The sequence below is a fragment of the Emydura macquarii genome, unplaced genomic scaffold (assembly GCF_026122565.2).
Source record: "Emydura macquarii macquarii isolate MOO-44397 ecotype Brisbane River unplaced genomic scaffold, CSIRO-AGI_Emac_v2 contig_1230, whole genome shotgun sequence".
Lineage (NCBI taxonomy): Eukaryota > Metazoa > Chordata > Testudines > Chelidae > Emydura > Emydura macquarii.
Window position 1 is genome coordinate 18,539,189 of NW_027131367.1, and position 17,211 is coordinate 18,556,399.

Sequence of the window (17,211 nt, forward strand, 5' to 3'; positions counted from 1 at the left end):
GAGCAGGGGTTTCCCACCTCCGGGCTGGGTACCGTAACCACCAGACTGTGCTACTCCTGCTGCTGGATTGTGAATAGAGTGCTCAGAGCACTCCTGCTGCAGCCCTATAGGCAAAGCTGGCACTCCTCCCCCTATCTTCCCCAGTTCATAGATCGCGCTGGGGCTTAGGTGGGAGAGAGGCATCCAGATTCCAGACACCTGAGGGAGGCAGCAGAGCACATGCTCAAAGGCAGAAACGTAGGTGCCTAGGGAGCCCTAGTGGTTTTATGGACCTAAAACTGGCACTTGGATATGTAAATCTAGGGCGTAGTTCCCAAAGTCCCTTTGTGGAGCTGGAATTCAGTGATTCTGAGCTCACTCCTGATGGTCTCCAGAGAAGAGGGGAGTTTTTAGGAAGGAGTAAAGGACCTGATCGTCCTGCGATTGAAGCCAAATCTGGCCATTGACTTTAGAGCCTGGTTCTGCTTCCATCAGATGAACAAGAAGGGCTGGTAGCTTGGGCTCGGAAGTGGGAGGTCATTCCCAGAAAGGACAAAGACATGGAGATAGGAACATGCAGATAGGATATCAAGCCTGTAGTGGAGGGGGATAGAAGAGAAGGGAACAACAGGCAAGGTTCAAGATGGCTGTGCCGGTGGAACGCTCTCAGGCGATCAGTGTGGATGAAGGGCCCGCCCGTGTATGGCCCATTCCAAAGCCCACTGGAGTCAATGCAGACTCCCAGTGACTCCGCCTCCTGCTCAGTTCTGCCATGTTTGTACTTTGCCACCCCAGGGTAAACGGTTAAGCAGTTGGGAAGCCTCTGCGCTTGTGAGCAATTTGCAGTCTTCACAAAAAAGTCCAGCTGAGCCTCCGAATTACTTTGGCATCGCTGGTGTCACAGTATTCAGGATGTGACCTGTTCCCTGCATAGGCTCCTTTTCTCACTGCATCCCTGGTGAGTGGGACTCACATTGTTAATCGCTTTTTCTTATCCTGTCACGCACTTCCTTCCTTCCTTCTACTGTGTTTTTCTTGCTCTGGGCGCTCCAGCTAGGGAATTGGAGAGAGACAAGATTGTGTCCTAGAGACTGTGAAAAAATTCTTCTGCCAAACTTCTCACGTTTCAGCACATCCCCGGGTGGAGACTGAACTGGGGCCTGGATACCGAGGTGACAAATATACCAGAAATCTCATAAATCCGAAATAAATTATTTGAAGAAACTGTTTGCAGGTTAAAACGCGCCCCCAAACTCTCCAAAACCTGCAATTGCTGATAAACGGAGAATATCCCCTTGACATCTTCATGGCATTTGAGTGTGAGAGGTTATTTATGAGTGATGGGCTCCATGGGGGCGAGGGGCAGTTGCCGTAAGCTCCGTAGTGGCAGCACTTGTGTGGGATGGGCACGCGCCACAAAGGTGTTGCAGTGTTGTGTGCGGTGCTCCTTTGCTGTGGTGTGGATGAGCACTCTAATGCATGTTCCCTTTCCCTTCCGTTTGCAGGTGCGTTGCTCCTGGGAGGAATTCTCTTCTCCTGGCAGTTTCCTCATTTCAATGCCCTGAGCTGGGGCCTCCGAGAGGATTACTCACGAGGAGGATACTGCATGATGTCCGTCACCCACCCCGCGATGTGCAGGAGGGTTGCTCTGCGTCACTGCTTGGCCTTAATTGGACTCTCAACAATGGCTCCAATCCTCAATGTCACCACATGGACCTTTCCTCTCATTTCACTCCCTATCAACCTGTACATTTCCTACCTCGGCTTTCGGTTCTACAGGGATGCAGATCGCAGCAGCTCCAGGAAACTTTTCTTCTGCAGCCTGTGGCACTTACCAGTGCTTCTGCTGCTCATGCTCATGTGTAAGAAATCCCTGCTAGAAAAAGACGACAAAAGTGAGCGTCTCAGTTGAAATCACAGCCATACTATGGAAATCAGGTTGCCTTACGGTCAGTTAGAGCTAATGACACCTATTTTTGTTGTCAAGCAGAGGGTCTTTCGCTAATTATGGGAGGCAAAATCTATGCCAGTGTGTTTAAAGAAAATCCCTTGTGCCCAGTCACCACTTTATTTAATTATTTCTTTTTGGAGGGAGCGACTTGCGGGACTCAAATGGTTCGTGGGCTTGGTCAGCGGGATCCAAGCCCTTTTCACGTCGTAGGTCACAAATTAAAATCCAGCCCAGGTGAAAAATTATGGCTTCCTGCTAGCCTATGTGAAATGAGTTTGGTGAATGAGTGAAATGAGCAGGTCGCAGAAACACCGCCCCCACAATTGGCCACCATCACTGACAATCAGAGAGAAAGCGAAGGAGACTGCTGGGTTATTGAGCTTTCCTCTAGTTCCCTGTGCGTGGGTATTCTTTCCCAGAATAGACTTGAGGCACGTTGGCAGGGCTGTGAGGGGGAAGCTTGCGTTGCCGCAGTCCAAGCCATCCCTGCTCTGTGGCTAAACGGAGGGCTTCAATTTCCGGGACTGTCAATCTGGCACCTTTCACGAGGATTAAATTCACTTTCATATATTTTCAGAGAACCTAGAGTGTTTTCTATTATGTCTTCAGCATTGCAAAGATCATACAACACACAGTACGTTAGCATTTAAACAGACTCCGACTGGATGGAGATATTCCCTAGTCTATGCTTTTCAGCTACTCGTAGCAATTTTTATTGTATTCCATCACAGAGGAATTTCTCACCCGGGCTAGAGATCTTTTTGTGAGAAATCTTTAGAGCTTGAATGCTCAGGGCCAGCTCCTCAACTGGCATCAATTGATATAACTATGTCAACTTCACTGGAGCTTTGCTGATTGACATCAGCTCGGATAGGACCCTCAGCATCCAATAATTTGAGGGGTTTTATATGCTAATGTATTGTGCCAACCTGTTGAGTGGAAGAACCTGTCTGCTGGTGGGGCATTTCCTGTAATTCGTTGCGTTCTGAGCTTGCATTAAGAAATGTGACAACTGTAGTAAGTATCATGGTACAGTTGTGGCTCCAAGCGAAGATCACTGTGAAGCGCATTAGCGGCGGGGATCCCATTTTCTCATTCTTGAGGAAAAGCCAGTTTAATTCCAGCTACGGTTCGAACTTAAAAACTAACTCAGCAAGTTCAAATTGCAGCCAGCGTAACTCAAGTTCACTGTAAGGACCTGGCCACATGAGGAAAACGTGTCATGTTATAACGTGTTAATTAACGTGATGTAAGACAGTCAGTGTAGACAAGCATTGGCGTGTTTTTTGTCATTTTAGTGGGTCGTGGTTAGCCCGGGGTGCACTATATGTTTAGCCATGATCTACTAACATGATGTTAAACACAACAGCAGGCTGTGTAGACGGGGACTAGTTTATAGATTACATTGTGTTAGTTAACAAGTGTGATAACTTGTATTTTCCTTACTGTAGACAAGCCCTAAAACTTTTCCAATATGTACATGGTCCGTTCTAATGCTGATCCAAGAGCTTTCGCTGATGGTGAGTTCTGCCAGTGGTGAAACGGAATATTTTATCTAACCTGATATCCAGTAAAGCCCTTCAAGGAATTTCACAAGTCTGCCAGTGTCACTCCAACATAAAAACTTGACAGCATCCTTTAACGGTGCAGGACCAGATTCTGGTCTTAATCACACTGGTGTAAATCAGAAGTGACTCCATTGCCCTCAGTCTCTGTTGGCAACAGTGCTCTATGAGAACAGAATCAGGTGTTTTAAATGACATTTAAACAATCAGACGTAAGATGCTTGCCTCTCTCAAGTGATTGCAGATAAACAGTAACAGGGATCTCAGCACTGTTATCTGAAATAGACTCTCCACTGTGTTCAGGTTGTTTCCTATGGGAACACTGTATAGGAATACCTGGATATAGTCTACAACCCAGTACAGTTTCTACATTTGTAAAATGTATGAATTTGTTCTTCAATAAAGCACATACTGTACAAGAGCAATAGAGTGCATGATATCATTTCTTGTACAGGATTGACAAGCAGTTTACACTTTGTTTAGCCCAATACAAGAGCTGCTTTATGCTGGTTTCGTAGCATTCCTTGTAGCAGTAACACTTGTCGTATGATCAAGCCCTACATACATTGGGAATGGATGGGAAATGTATGTTTTTACGTTGCAAAATGCTTCTATTGAAAATGGGAATCCAGTGGTGAGTGGAAAAAGCTGGCAGTGTTTTGCAAAATGAAATAAGATTCTGTGAACTATTAACACAAAGAACTTGGAGAGCAAGCGGTGGGCTAGGTGGAACTCCGAGGAATAATGGCTTGGTCGAAGGAACTGGCACGCTGAGAGGGCGTATTCAGAAAGACGGGGAACAAGAAGGAAAGCTGGCGTTCCTGATTCAGTAGGTGGCACTCTTCCCACTGAGCCATTTTAGAAGCATGTCCCCAGCATGGCAGAGGAGCACTGTGCTACTTTCCGATGACAAACCCATTGAGGGTTCTTCTTCTTCAAGTGCTTGCTCATGTCGACTCTAAGCAGGTGTGTGCGTGCTGCATGAATAGTCGCCAGAAGGTTATTTCCCTAGTGGTATCCATAGGGTCAGTTCTGGAGCCCCCTGGACCAGTTGAACCTTCATGGTGCCATATATAAGGGCCTGCTGACCCCCCACCTCTTCAGTTCCTTCTTGCTGCCTGTGATGGTCACTGGATCATTGATCTCTTGCTCTGCAAGTGTCTTCCTAGTGGTTGTTTGAACTGATACCTGTAAATAGTCAAATAGTTTGTTAGTTTAATTATATAGGACCCCGCTTATCGGATCACCTCCTCTTCCCCAGGGCCAAGGCATGCCTCGTTCCCCTGGCTTTAAACCATGTGGGGCTTGCAAAAAGCCTATGCCCAGGAATGATCCCCATACCAATTATCTAAAGTGTCTCCGGAAGACCCAGTAGAGGGATTACTGTAAGATCTGCAGTAGAGGGATTCCACCTGAGGACAAAGGAGAGGAATCAGAGATTAAAGTTCATCCTAATTGAGGCTGCCCTCTGACCATACTCAGTGCTGAGCCCGGCCGAATCGACAACTAGTACATCGGCTTCAGTGCGGAGTGCATTGGTGTCTGTAAGAGAGACCCTACCGAAGAAAGACTGTGTCTAGAGACCTCCAGCACCATCCTGGATCACCAGCACTGAGGGACGCCTCCCGGACTTGGCACTGCTCTCATTCCCCTGTACCATGTAAGAAGCAGAGGAAGACGAATGGGGGACACTCGCCAACGCCCAAAGCAATGGGACGTAAGGGCGTGAGAGCATGCGACCCACATCAAGCCACTCAAGTGCCACATCTTCGGCCACAGTACCAGGAAGGGATCCGATGAGTCCGGTGCCTTTGGATTCCCTGCCCAGGGAGACCCACGAGGAGGACCCTACAGCTCTCCTCCATGCTGGAGGCTTTTGAAGCGGCCAGGGAGCTGATAGAGAACACAGCACTGCGGTCCCCTCCCAGGCGCAAGCGTGCTCCAGATGTCAGACCATCAGTGTTGAAAAAGCACCCAGTGCTGTCCAGGGGAAAGTTGGCTATGATGCCATGGTTGCCATCTCCCCAGTACCGCTCTCCAGCACCTCTCCTCCTCTGGATCCACTTGAGAGTCACCTACTTAGAATCGACATGAGCAAGCAGTCGAAGAAGAAAAAAAAGTTATTAACCTTCCATAACTGGTGTTCTTCAAGATGTGTTGTTCGTGTCCATTCCAAGAGCGACCCACCTACCCCTCTGTCGGAGCCAGATGGCTAGAAGGAACTGAAGAGGCGGGGGGTCGGCAAGGCCCTATCTATGGCGCCATGAAGGCGCCACTCCAGGGGTTCCAGAGCCAACCCTACGGATACCAACGGGAAAAACCTTCCGGTGACTGTGCGTGCAGTGCGCACACACCTACTTGGAATGGACATGAGCAAGACATCTTGAAGAACAACAGTTACAGAAAGTTAGTAACTGGTTTTTAAGGCTCCCGGGGTACTTTTCCACAAGAGTTGCAGTGGCATTAGCCTTAGGGCCCTGGCCAGAGTATGCCTGCCTAAAACGCACCTTGCGGGTCCAGTTGGAGAGAGGTTGTGGGCAGCAGGCTCTAATTGAAGTCAGGGAGCAGCCCAGCAGTTAGGACTATCCCAGGATTGGGGAAACATAAAGGCATAAACACCTTGTCATCTTGAATCTCAGTGTCCTGAGTTAGTGTGTAAAAATAATATTCATATTTGTATTCAGCATACAGGGCTGGAAAATCAAGAGCAGCGTCAAGCGGAGCTGGGCACATGAAGAAATAAGTGAGTTCTAAAAATATGTGTAGCCTTCATCGATTTTAAGGCCTGAAGGGACCATTCTGATCATCTAGTAGTTAGGGCAGGGGTACTGAGGGCCAGGACTCTGGTTCTGTTCCTGATTATGCCACTACTTACTTGCTGTGTGGCCCCATTGAAGCTCAGCGTAACACCTGCCTTGCCGTACTGTTTGGGACACTTGATTCAATTGTATACAATTGCTCTGAGCTCTCCGACAAGAGAAGCGGAGCATTGAGAAAGCAGGTCAGATGTTACATACCCAGGCCTGGTGGCTCACACGATGACAGCCATCCTGGCAAAGTGACACAGTTGTGGGAGGGGCCTATACATCACTTAAGAATGACTGAGGAAATTCAGTCCTTTCACACACAACTCTTCTGTTTCCCTTCTGATTTTCCCCATGTTCTTAATTCCTACTTCCTGTATAAACCTTGGACAGAGTTTGCCCCAGCAGAGTAACACAGTCACACTCGCCCAGCTCCTGCAGCGGCCTCACTCAGCCAGGCCATCGATGTTTACACAAAACACGTCTGTCTACGTTTGACCAGAAAAGGTTTGGAAATTGGAATGATCCTAATCGCATCATTACCATTGCCACTAGCAACCTCCTGTGAGCCAGACAGCAGTCCTGAGATGTAGAGAGTCCAATACAGGCTGGGTCTACACTAGACTGTTCTTCTTAAAGCTTCCCTTCCCTCCCTATACACCTCATGGCTCTCGTGCTGGGGCAGCCCCGCTGCTGGTAGCAATAACTATTGCAGCCTGTCCCCAGGGGTATTTTAACTACTGTGCAACTTTGCTAAGAGCCAGTCTGAGAAGCAGCATGGTCCAGGAGCTGCCGTTGGCTTAGGAGCCATGAAACCGGACTTCTAGTCCCAGCCGTACTCCTGACCTGCTGTGCAACCTTCAGTGAGCCACTTCTCCTGTGCCTGTTTTCCCTCCCACCCTTTGTCTGTCGTGGCTATTTAGATTTGGAAGTCCTTTGGGGCAGGGACTCCTCTTTTATGCATGTGTACAGTGCCTGCCACAACTGGGTCCTGATTTGATGTAAAGGCATCTAGGTGCGACTGGAATAACTAATGTATTAGGGCCTTTTGATCCAAAGTAATTATATCTTGGAAAAGTTTTAGAAGAGTCCCGTTCAGACATAGCCCCTCTCTGCCAAATTATTATTTTGGAGTAAAATAGGACACCTGAGTTGCTAGACCTCAGGCCAGTTCTGAAGTCATCATCCCAAGAACCCCTGCACTGCACCCATTGGTCCTTTGGAGACACTCCCAGGAGAGCAGGCGAGGACTGAATGGGCCTTGGGGGTTGTACCCTCCTCAGTCCTCCCAGTCCTTCCTTCACAGCCAGGTTGTAGCTCACTGGCTGGACCATGTGAGGAAACCGTCTCTCTGCCGTCTGCATTGTAGCTATCATGTCAAACAGAGGACGAGCTGGTCTGTGAAGCCCTACACCACTGAGACCCGGTTATCTGAGAAGTCACACCCCTTCCTTGGGAGAGGAAGGGTGGACCCATGGTTCAGGTCTGGAACTCAGGAGACTCGCCTTCAATTGTCTGCTCCACCACAGCTTCTGGGCTGAGCCACTTAGTCTCTGCACCTCCCGTCCTTGCCTGTACAACGGAGACGCCTGCACTTCACTGGGGTCTTGACTGCAAGATGCTCCACTGTGACAGTCCTAGGGGCCGTGTAAGTGCCTACGACAGAGTCCCGCGGTTGTCATAGGTGGTCACTGGCTGGTTTGTTCTTGCGGCAGGTACTAGCCCTCGTTAGGACAGGAAGCAGGGGCGGTTTCTGGGTCTGCCAGAGTGCGAGCTTGGCGAGCTGCAGGACGGGAGTGCAAGACCCCTCTGTCCTCTCAAGCATTTAGCTGACCTTGGCCATTCTTAGCAGTGGGACAAAGTTGTTTGTTTACGCTGCATCTTAGCTCTATTATTTATTTGTACTGTGATTGCACCGAGGAGCCCCAGTCACAGACCAGGACCCCGGGGTGCCAGGCCTCGGGCTTGTTAGAAGTGTGCTGCTACCCTCTCAACGCACTGAGCATGCTCCAGCCCCACTGAGTGCCCTGCACACCAGCCACTCCGAGGCCGAGTCCAGGCTCAGGGTTGGTATTCTGTGTGGGAGGGTGATGGAGTAGCAGCTGCAGTGGCCTTCGGACCTAGAGAAATGCAAAGGTTAAAGTAAAACTAATGTCTGTGTCGGAGAGCTGTCCTGTGAGTTACCCAGAAGAGACCCATAACAGGTGGTCTTTAGTCAACCTATTAGTAACCCTTCCGCTACCAACCCGTCAGGTTTCCCTCATCCAAAAGCAAGCAAAAGAAGGTAAGAGAACTGAATAGCACCTTGCTCGACAGATCTGAACGGCCCTGGAGCCTGCTGGAACATGGGTGGATGAAAGGGAAAGGGCAGCTGGAAGGGAGGAGGGGCAGAGCAGCAGGCAGCTGCCAGGGCAGGGCGCACCCCGCAGTTTGAAAACCAACGCCCTAGCCTGCACTGCCTCCCCCAGCCCGCAAGAACCCGGAGCCTGCTGTCTGCAGAGTGCCCCAAAGGGGAGCTGCAGTAAATGGCGAGACTGGGAAAACGGGGGGGCCAGATTGACCCCACCCGCTTTACAGAGCCCCAGCTGGAGGGGGGGAGGGAAGGAACTTTCAGGGATCCTCCCAATGGAGAATCCTCCCCGTCATCCCAGTGGGGATGGAGTTTGCTCCCCTGCTTCATGGAAAAGCCTCCCCGGGGGACCTGCAAGAAGCCACTGCCATCTGCACACTTCTAGTCCTGGGCGGCCCTGCCTCCAGCTCCCCGGCAACACCGTCCCGTTGCAGGGGCAGCGTCAGGGCCCCCTCCCCTCTGGCTCTGTGGGAAATCACCCTGAAAGGTAACACAGCCCTAGAGCGTAAGGGCCAGAGATGAGGAGCGATGGGGAGTCCCCTACCATGCCTTGCCAATGGGCCACTCCAGAGCACAGTAAAGTCAGTGAGTGTCTTCCCATCGCCTTCGGTGGGCTCCGATCGAGCCTCCCCCCGTCCCTCCACATTGCTCAGTCTGACCAAAGCCATCTGGTTTTCCCTTTGCACCAAAGTCCCTCTTGCTCCTTCACTGCGGGGGATGGTACTTGTAGCATCCTGCTGTAGCCACCCCTGGCCGCCTCCACAAAAGGGGACATTGAGACAAGGCTGCTGGGTCTTGAGCGAAGGAGAAAGGCCCCAGCAGAGAGTGTCTCTGTCAGCCTCTACCGGCCATGTTCAGCATTCGCTACTCTAGGTTTACATTAAAGACCTTCAGTTCGTTTACCCTGAAATTGCCCCGCTTGCTCCAAAGTAAGGGGATATTGGTGGGATAAGAAACACAATTTTATGAAATAAACATAGTTCTACCTTAATAACAACCCCCTGCTTCAAAAACAGCAAAGAACAGGAACAATCTAAGTCACTTTGTATCATGAGTTCTGCCTGTGGCCCTGTTACATGTCTATCAGCTCAGAATTTTTTTTAAAGAAGTAAATAGATTCCTCGCCTTTGTTTATAGCCACTTTCACTTGCTAGTTCTCATGCACTAGCCCAGCGCTGCGAAGTTTGGGTTGGAAAAGCTGCAGCGGAAGACTTCTTCCTAAAACCACTTTTCATTTGGCCTTTGTTTATGTTGTTTAACAACATGTTACGGGAAAGGTTTCAGCTGGCTTTAAATTTTATAAATCCAATTTTTTAAAGAACAAAAGCTAAGTGTTGGGCCAGCTAAAAACTAAATGTTACTTGGCTGCATCTCGTACAGTGAAATCCCCTCACTTGGGAGCTCAGCTCAAAGGAATCTGTCTGTCTGCATCATCTCATTCTTCTTCAATACCCTAGCTGGTAGGTTAGCAACAGCTGTCTGTCTGATCAGAATGATTGCCGGGAAAGGGAGTTAAATTAAAGAGCAGTGTGGACAACACAAATATCTGGATGGGTTCAGATGGATGCCAAGTTTGGGATTGCCTGCAGATAGAGTGTTACACATTTCTATAATGTTTCAGGCACGGATCTCAAAGCACTAAGATTAATTACACTCATCACACTTCTGGGACACGGGTATGTGTTATACCCTATTTTACAGAGGGGAAAATCAGAGCCTAGTGACGGTAAGTGATTTAATCAATTTTGGATAAGGAGCCAGCCATAGGACCCAAAACTCCTGAGATCTACCCCCTGTTCTAACCACTGGGCCACACTCTTTTCCTAAATAGTCAGGGCATGAGTAGTTGTACTCTGTTGTTGGGCAGGAAGCAGTTACCATTCCTTATCAGCAGGAAAACTGAAGCAACATGCATTTGGGTGCCTGCTTATCTCCAAAGAAATATCCATTGTCCAGGTGACCACCCTACACTCTCTGTTCTTAGACACATTGCAGCGGCGTATGAGCATAAAAGCGTGTCCCGATGCACTGAGATCCAAGATCTAGATCGCACGGTGAGGATTTAGGAGATTTTTTAAAAACCAAGAACTCAAAATTCTCGCTGGTGGTCGTGTCGTCGTCCCATCCCCCCCCCCCCCCTCCCCAGCTGAGCTGTAACGTAGAGGATTTCGTTTTGAATAATCATATCCAATGGGTGGGAGAAGTGGTGGCTGGTTCTTTATTTTAACCTCTGAGTGCAAGACTATCTTTGCTGGAAGGGGCTTGCATGCAACATTTAACCAAATTAGGCCACTGCCTTTAATTTCATTCAGAAGGGGGTTCTGAATGGATTCCCCGGCCTACTTCAAACGAGTGCGGCAGCACATCCACTGCGGTGCAGATCATTCATGGACGCTGCAGGAGATGTAAAAACATCTGCTGGATCCATGCCTGATCCTTTCAGTGCAGTTATTCCCCTTGCTAATAATTGTCTGTGTTCTGTCACCTAGAAGGGGACTTTGCATGTCTCCCAGGTATTCTAATGCTAATTTGTTTAGTTAAAGAGAGAAGAGGCTAAACAGATGTGAACCATTTGGTTAGGTTGTAGTTCATTTGTTAGGAAGTGCAAAGGGTTCTTGGCAGGATATTAAATATTACCTTGGCTATTCACAAACACTTCATATTTCAAGAGAGGAAGGGAGGCAGGAGCTGCACTCAATAAATCAGCCTTTTCAAAGAGACAGAGAAAGGCAAACATTTGATAAATCTGTGTCATTACACTTAGAGATCAAAGGGGTTTACAGATGTATTTATGCAACTGGCAACCTAGGAGACAATACTAACAAACATAGATCTCCGACAGCTTTACAAAAATAAAAATTAGTCTCTTCTAATCTGTAATTATCAGGGAAATATGTGAGGCAGGAGGTTATTCGCGGCCAAGCTTTTTAACTTGGTAATGCCGAAAATGAGGCGAGATTGTTAAATCATTAACAGCAACAATTAGCAAGTTCCTTGCACAGGAGATTGCAAAAACCACTATCTTTTAATGTGCATTATATGTGCGCTGTGTATACAGACATTTTTATGTACATGCACACTATAGTTATTGGGAATAAGAATCGGTGAAACATGTTTCATAATGTGCTAATTACCATTATAATATTCCTGCAGAGACACTATATGAATGAGCCTGAGAGATCTTTGGAAGACTTGGTGACTTCCATTCATAACTATTTTTCCCCATTGAGTTACAAATGCATCTTATCTCTTCAAGAGTTTGGAGCGCATAGGTTTAACCCTGAAGGAGCCGGTAATTGTTCCCAAATTAAGCTGACTAACTGTATACAGTTCTGTAAATATGGAAGCAGAGAATGAAACTTTAAGAATGCAGTAAAGAAGCTGAGAAGACCCAAAAGGAGGCTAATGCAGACAGTGAGGAAGGGACAGGAACCGATGAGGTTGCAGTGGGCATTGAAATCCAGGACAGAATTTGGCTCAGGAATTGAAGTGTGTCCAGAAGAAACAAGAACCACCACATCGCACTGAAGACAAGAAAAGAATGCAGTTGCATGGAAATGAGTCCATGGACAAAGCAATATAAGCCAGAGAAATGAGAGAAGGTAAAATAGTATTCTGTCATCTAGGCTTTTCCCTTTGGCCAATCCTGGATTGTTCTACTCTCCAGTTCTGTTTTAAATGACTCAAACACTTTGGTTTCTACCACTTCCTATGGGAAACTTCCATGGTCTATAGATTTCACTGTTAGGAAACTCTTGACAGCTTACCTATATTTTCCTTTACTCAGTTCCATCACATCACTTCTACTTGTCCCTCCTTGGAGCCCCTTAAACACAGTTCTCCATTGAAGTCAGTGGAATTGTGCTAGCAGTGAATTTGGCTTGTGTCGTTTAGAGAAATAAGTATTAAAACTTCATTGGCAAATTAGAAAAAACAGTGATTTTAACTTTGCTGAGCGAGATGAAAAGCACGCCTAGTACATGTGCATGATGGCATCTCCATTATGCTTCAGAAAGAACACCCCCTCTCAACCAATGAGACACCAGGGAGGAGCATTACATCATCAGAACAACTCCCATTGGCTGAACATACGCTGAGACGTTGATATAGGACACAGTAATGTCTGAGTCCATTAGCCATTTCCTTGATGAAACATGTACTGCCACATGTACCCATCTACATCATTCTCCCCTCCCCGCCCACCATCCTCAGAAGTTGGTCAGAGGTGGGAAGTCACTTAAAAGCTACATGATGTCTTCCACGCCTGTGACGGAATCTTCCTGCATTCAGATTACCTTACCTCTGGAGATACCATGCCATTCCACCCCGAGGACCACCCAGGCCTCTATATATTTTGGCAGTGAATTCTGAAGAACGGGATTTGCATTCACTTTTTATGCCAGTTCTCTTGTCCAATGTAACACGACCTGCACTGCATGCCTTCTGGTTCCTGGGTTAATTTTAACATGTTCGTTTTGATCCACAAAGTCCTGAACGTCCTGGGGCCATCCTACCTAAGAGACAGCTCTCTTTTCACTACCATGCGACTGCACTTGCAATTGGTGGAAGAACTTGCATTGGAATTCCCTTGGTACAAGAGACAAGGAGACTCCTAGGCAGTTCTCCACAAGGGTCCCTCTGTGGTGCATCTCCCTTTCCCAACTCCTCTCACCCTAGTCCATGCTCACCCAGTCTGCTGACCTGTGGGACATGCTACAAAGCAAGTCATTTGTAGGGGCAGAGTTGTGACGCTGCCTAGTGGCTGATTTAAAAATCTCTAACTTAGTAGCTGCTGTTTAACTTCCTCTTGAGATACTAGTGGAATGGAAAGAGCATTATGACATGACTACATCTGTTTTTTTCCACAAATACAGAACAGAAATACTTATTGAACACTTCTGCTTTTTCTGCATTATTACTGATAATTCTACCATTTCCATCTAGTAATGGACTGATGCCATTGTTAGGTTTCTTTTTGTTCCTAATATACTTGCAAAACTCCTTCTTAGTTTCCTTAACTCTGCTGGCCATAGACCTCCCCTTGTGTCCGTTTGCTTCTCTTATCAATTTTCTACAGTTCCTAACTTCTGATTTATACTAATTACTATCTGCTTCCTCTTTCTTCCATTTATTCTTTGTTTGTTTGGTTTTTATATCTGCCTTCACTTCCGCTCTAAACCAGGTGGGGGGGTTTTTTAATCACTGTGACCTTCCTTGATTGTGGCTTTTTGGTTATATAATAAAGTGTTCCTAAACAATTTCCAATCATCATTCACATTTTTTCTGATTAAATTCTTTCTCCCGGCTGATTTGGGTCAATTGTTTTCAGCTTTGTGAAACTGGTCCTGTATGTGTGTGAGAGAGACAGAGAGAGGGAGAGACTGGTGGGGTCTTTTTTCACATTATATGCGTGATCAAGTCCTGATCACTTATACCTAAGTTACCATTTTTACTTCTGTAACCAGATCCTCTTTATCTGTCAAGGTGAGGCCTAATACAGAATTCCCCCATGTTGGATGCAACACTTTGAGTTAGGAAACTGTCATCTATGATAAGGAGCTTCCAATTTCCGCTTCCAAGCACCGAAGAGCAATTTCAGTCAAAAATATACATCATTTTGAAATGAAGATGTTCTGTGGCTAGAAAAGGGCATCGGCTCCCAAACCACATAAATAGTTTCTTATTAGGGAGCACAACCCCGGGAGTGACCAGATGAAATTGAGAAAAAGAGTGTTTGGGCTCAACACCATTCATTGTGAAATAGCCTCTCAATGGAAGTGGGGGAAGCCATATCACTCAAACCTACACTGGACACAGGCAGGATACATAACTAATAATCAATACAGGGTGGGTGAGCCGGCAAGCACTACTACAATACAAACACTAGATCATTCTGCTCCACTTTTGCAAGGAAACCAACTCCATCAAGCAGCCAGTTTTTGTCATTCCCTGGAGAAGCTGCTTAAGGCAGATTTCTCTGTAGCTGCATCTTGGTGATAACAATTTGTCTTAAAAGCCAAGCTCAGTTGTATAAGATATAAGTAAATGCTTTATGGGCTCAAAAACATCATTCTGTGCCATTTTGTTGGTTTTAGCCTGGTTATGTTTCTACATATGCAAGGAGCAACAAGACCCTTTCAGTCAGAAGGGCCTTTAAAAGGAAGAACAAAAGCTAAGTTTCCATGAGAGAGCACAGTGTGTGTGTATCCAGCATTGACCTGAATACAGAATGGCTGCCTGTCTCTGCAGACAACAGACTCTTTAAAAATGTAAAGGTGTGGTGCATAAAATAAAGGAATAGTAGTTATGTCACTAAATACACTACAATCCTCGACTAAGGGTATGTCTATACTGCGGCTGGCAATGCCGCAGGATCGACTGAGCGGGCTGTGGAGATCCGCTCAATCGATTCCAGAAGTGCCCTCTGGTCAACGCAGTAAATCCACCCCTGCGAAAAGCGTAAGGCTGCATTGACCGGATGGTAGCTTGCATATCTCCCGCCAACTGCTGCTGTCAGCGTAGACCAGGCCCAAGACACGTCAGTTTTCATCCTCTCTTGAACAAATGCTGCCTATAATATTGATTTATAAACAGACCCTGCGGAGTCTCCCATCTAATTTCATTTGCTCTGAAGCTGCTGTCACAATTGCTATAGTCAAGCTGCTGATATAGTGCAGCCCTCTCCTAGACTACAAGCTGTCCTCTGCAACTCTCGCTTCGCTACATGTGTTAGAAAGAGAGAAAATATCTTTCTTCTGGGATTGTATTTTTTACCACAGCTTATAAGAGGCCATCACTGGCTCGGGGAATAGAATCAGATCTAAAGTGCCTGCACAGACGTACATGGGAGATGTTTCTGAATTTTTACACAACAGCTGAAATAGCAAAGACTAGGTAGGTAGGGTGCAGAGACAGTGATCCCAAAAAGGATGGGCGTGCAGTATGGTCCGCTGAACTATGACTCAGGAGGCCTAAGTTCCATTTCTAGTTCTGCTGTATGACCTTAGGCAAGTCACTTCCTCTCTCGGTACCTCAGTTTCCTCTCCCTTCCTGTATCCATCTTGTCTACACTAGAAAGCATTTACCATTATAACTATACCAGCAAACCCTCCTAAGGAGACACTGCTTATACTGTCCTTTTACCACTACGGCTCATTACCAGCTCCCTGACGAAGATAAGCTATAACCAGTTAATGGGCTTTTTTGCCAGTATAACTGAGTCTACATTAGGGGAGTTTGTTGACTTAGCTACGTTGGCTGGGGTGTGATATTTTCCACACCCCTTCCTGAGATAGTTGTGCCGGCAAAACTTCTAAGTAGAGCGCAAATGTAGATTGCATGGTCTTTGGGGCAGGGACTCTCTCGCTATGTGTTTGTACAGCACCTAGCACAACACAGCACCGATTTCACCTGTGGTCTCCAGATGCTACTTTAATACAACAATAGTTAGCTGTCCTTTTAATCAGGCAGGAACAGCCACACCAAAGCAGCTCAGCTCTCTCTAAGTATCTCTGGCTAACTGCTTTTACAACAGCAGTTTGGTTTCTTTCTTGAGGACATTTCTGAGTTGTCCACTTCTCATGCCCCCGGTGTCAGAAATTAGATTTCTGCAATCCCCTCTTGTCCGGGCAGCATTAAGGGCTTCATCTCGCAAGCTGTTCCCAATCCAGCAAACCATGTGCTTAATTTTAAGCCCGAGTAGCCCTTTATTTCAATGCACAAGTGTTCTGGCGTGCACACACTGCCAGGGTACCCCCCCATGGCTTTGTTGCCTAGGGTACATCATCCTCGCCAACTTGCAAAATTGAGCCCTGCTAGTTTCGCTGGCTCCAGACAGCGAGGGCTGTGATGATGTCAGTTCTCCTAAGGTACTTGGGGTCAGGACAGGTTGGTAATGAGAGGGGTTTTCTTAGGCAGTGTCCCAGCTGCAGTGCAGCGTGGCACTAATAATTGAATAGATGGCACTGTTCCCTTTGAGACACTACTGTCCAGTGTCCTAGCATGGTATTAGCCGGCACGGTATTACTGGAGGAGTTCACAAAGTCCGGAGTACTTGGAGCCCATCGTGGTACTTTTTGCTGGAGCAAGGTGATGATATTCCATGTGTCTTCCATTTTTGAGCAGTTACGTTCTGCCTCTCTATGGCTTTGAGAGGGCTGGACATAGGATGCTCCTTTACTTACTGTCTCCGGTGATACATAACGTTGCAGTGCACTGGTAAACAACTGCCAGGTTTCACCCCAGAGGTAGTGGCATTTTGTTTCAGCCATTGCTGAATTGCAGCCACTTCTGGGCTGAAACCTGGCAGCTGCTGAACAAAGAACTCTAACAGTATACTAGTTTTAAAGATGGTTCAGAAAAGTCTTTGAGGTCTCTTGGTATGAAAGACACTATAACTTGTGCAGTATAAAATCCTGGGAGGTCCCTCAGTTAGACTTAGATATTCTTAGACATTCCACTTGGGTAAGTTCTCAATCACAAGTATAACTCCCTGCTGATTAGAGAGCTCTGTAGAGGATCTCTAAGCACCAAAGAGCAGAGATTTTTAGACCACCTATTAGA

General features: G+C 47.0%; 1 protein-coding gene across 1 annotated transcript in view; it reads left to right on the top strand.

Annotated features, from left to right (window-relative positions):
• COX10 (cytochrome c oxidase assembly factor heme A:farnesyltransferase COX10) overlaps positions 1–3,916 on the top strand; it is a 139,947-nt gene extending 136,031 nt beyond the window's left edge. The window contains exon 7 of the mRNA XM_067547700.1: positions 1,485–3,916. Within this exon, the coding sequence (XP_067403801.1) occupies positions 1,485–1,891 (407 nt within the window). The 3' untranslated portion in view covers positions 1,892–3,916. The remainder of the gene's footprint in view (positions 1–1,484) is intronic.
• Positions 3,917–17,211: the final 13,295 nt, after the last annotated feature.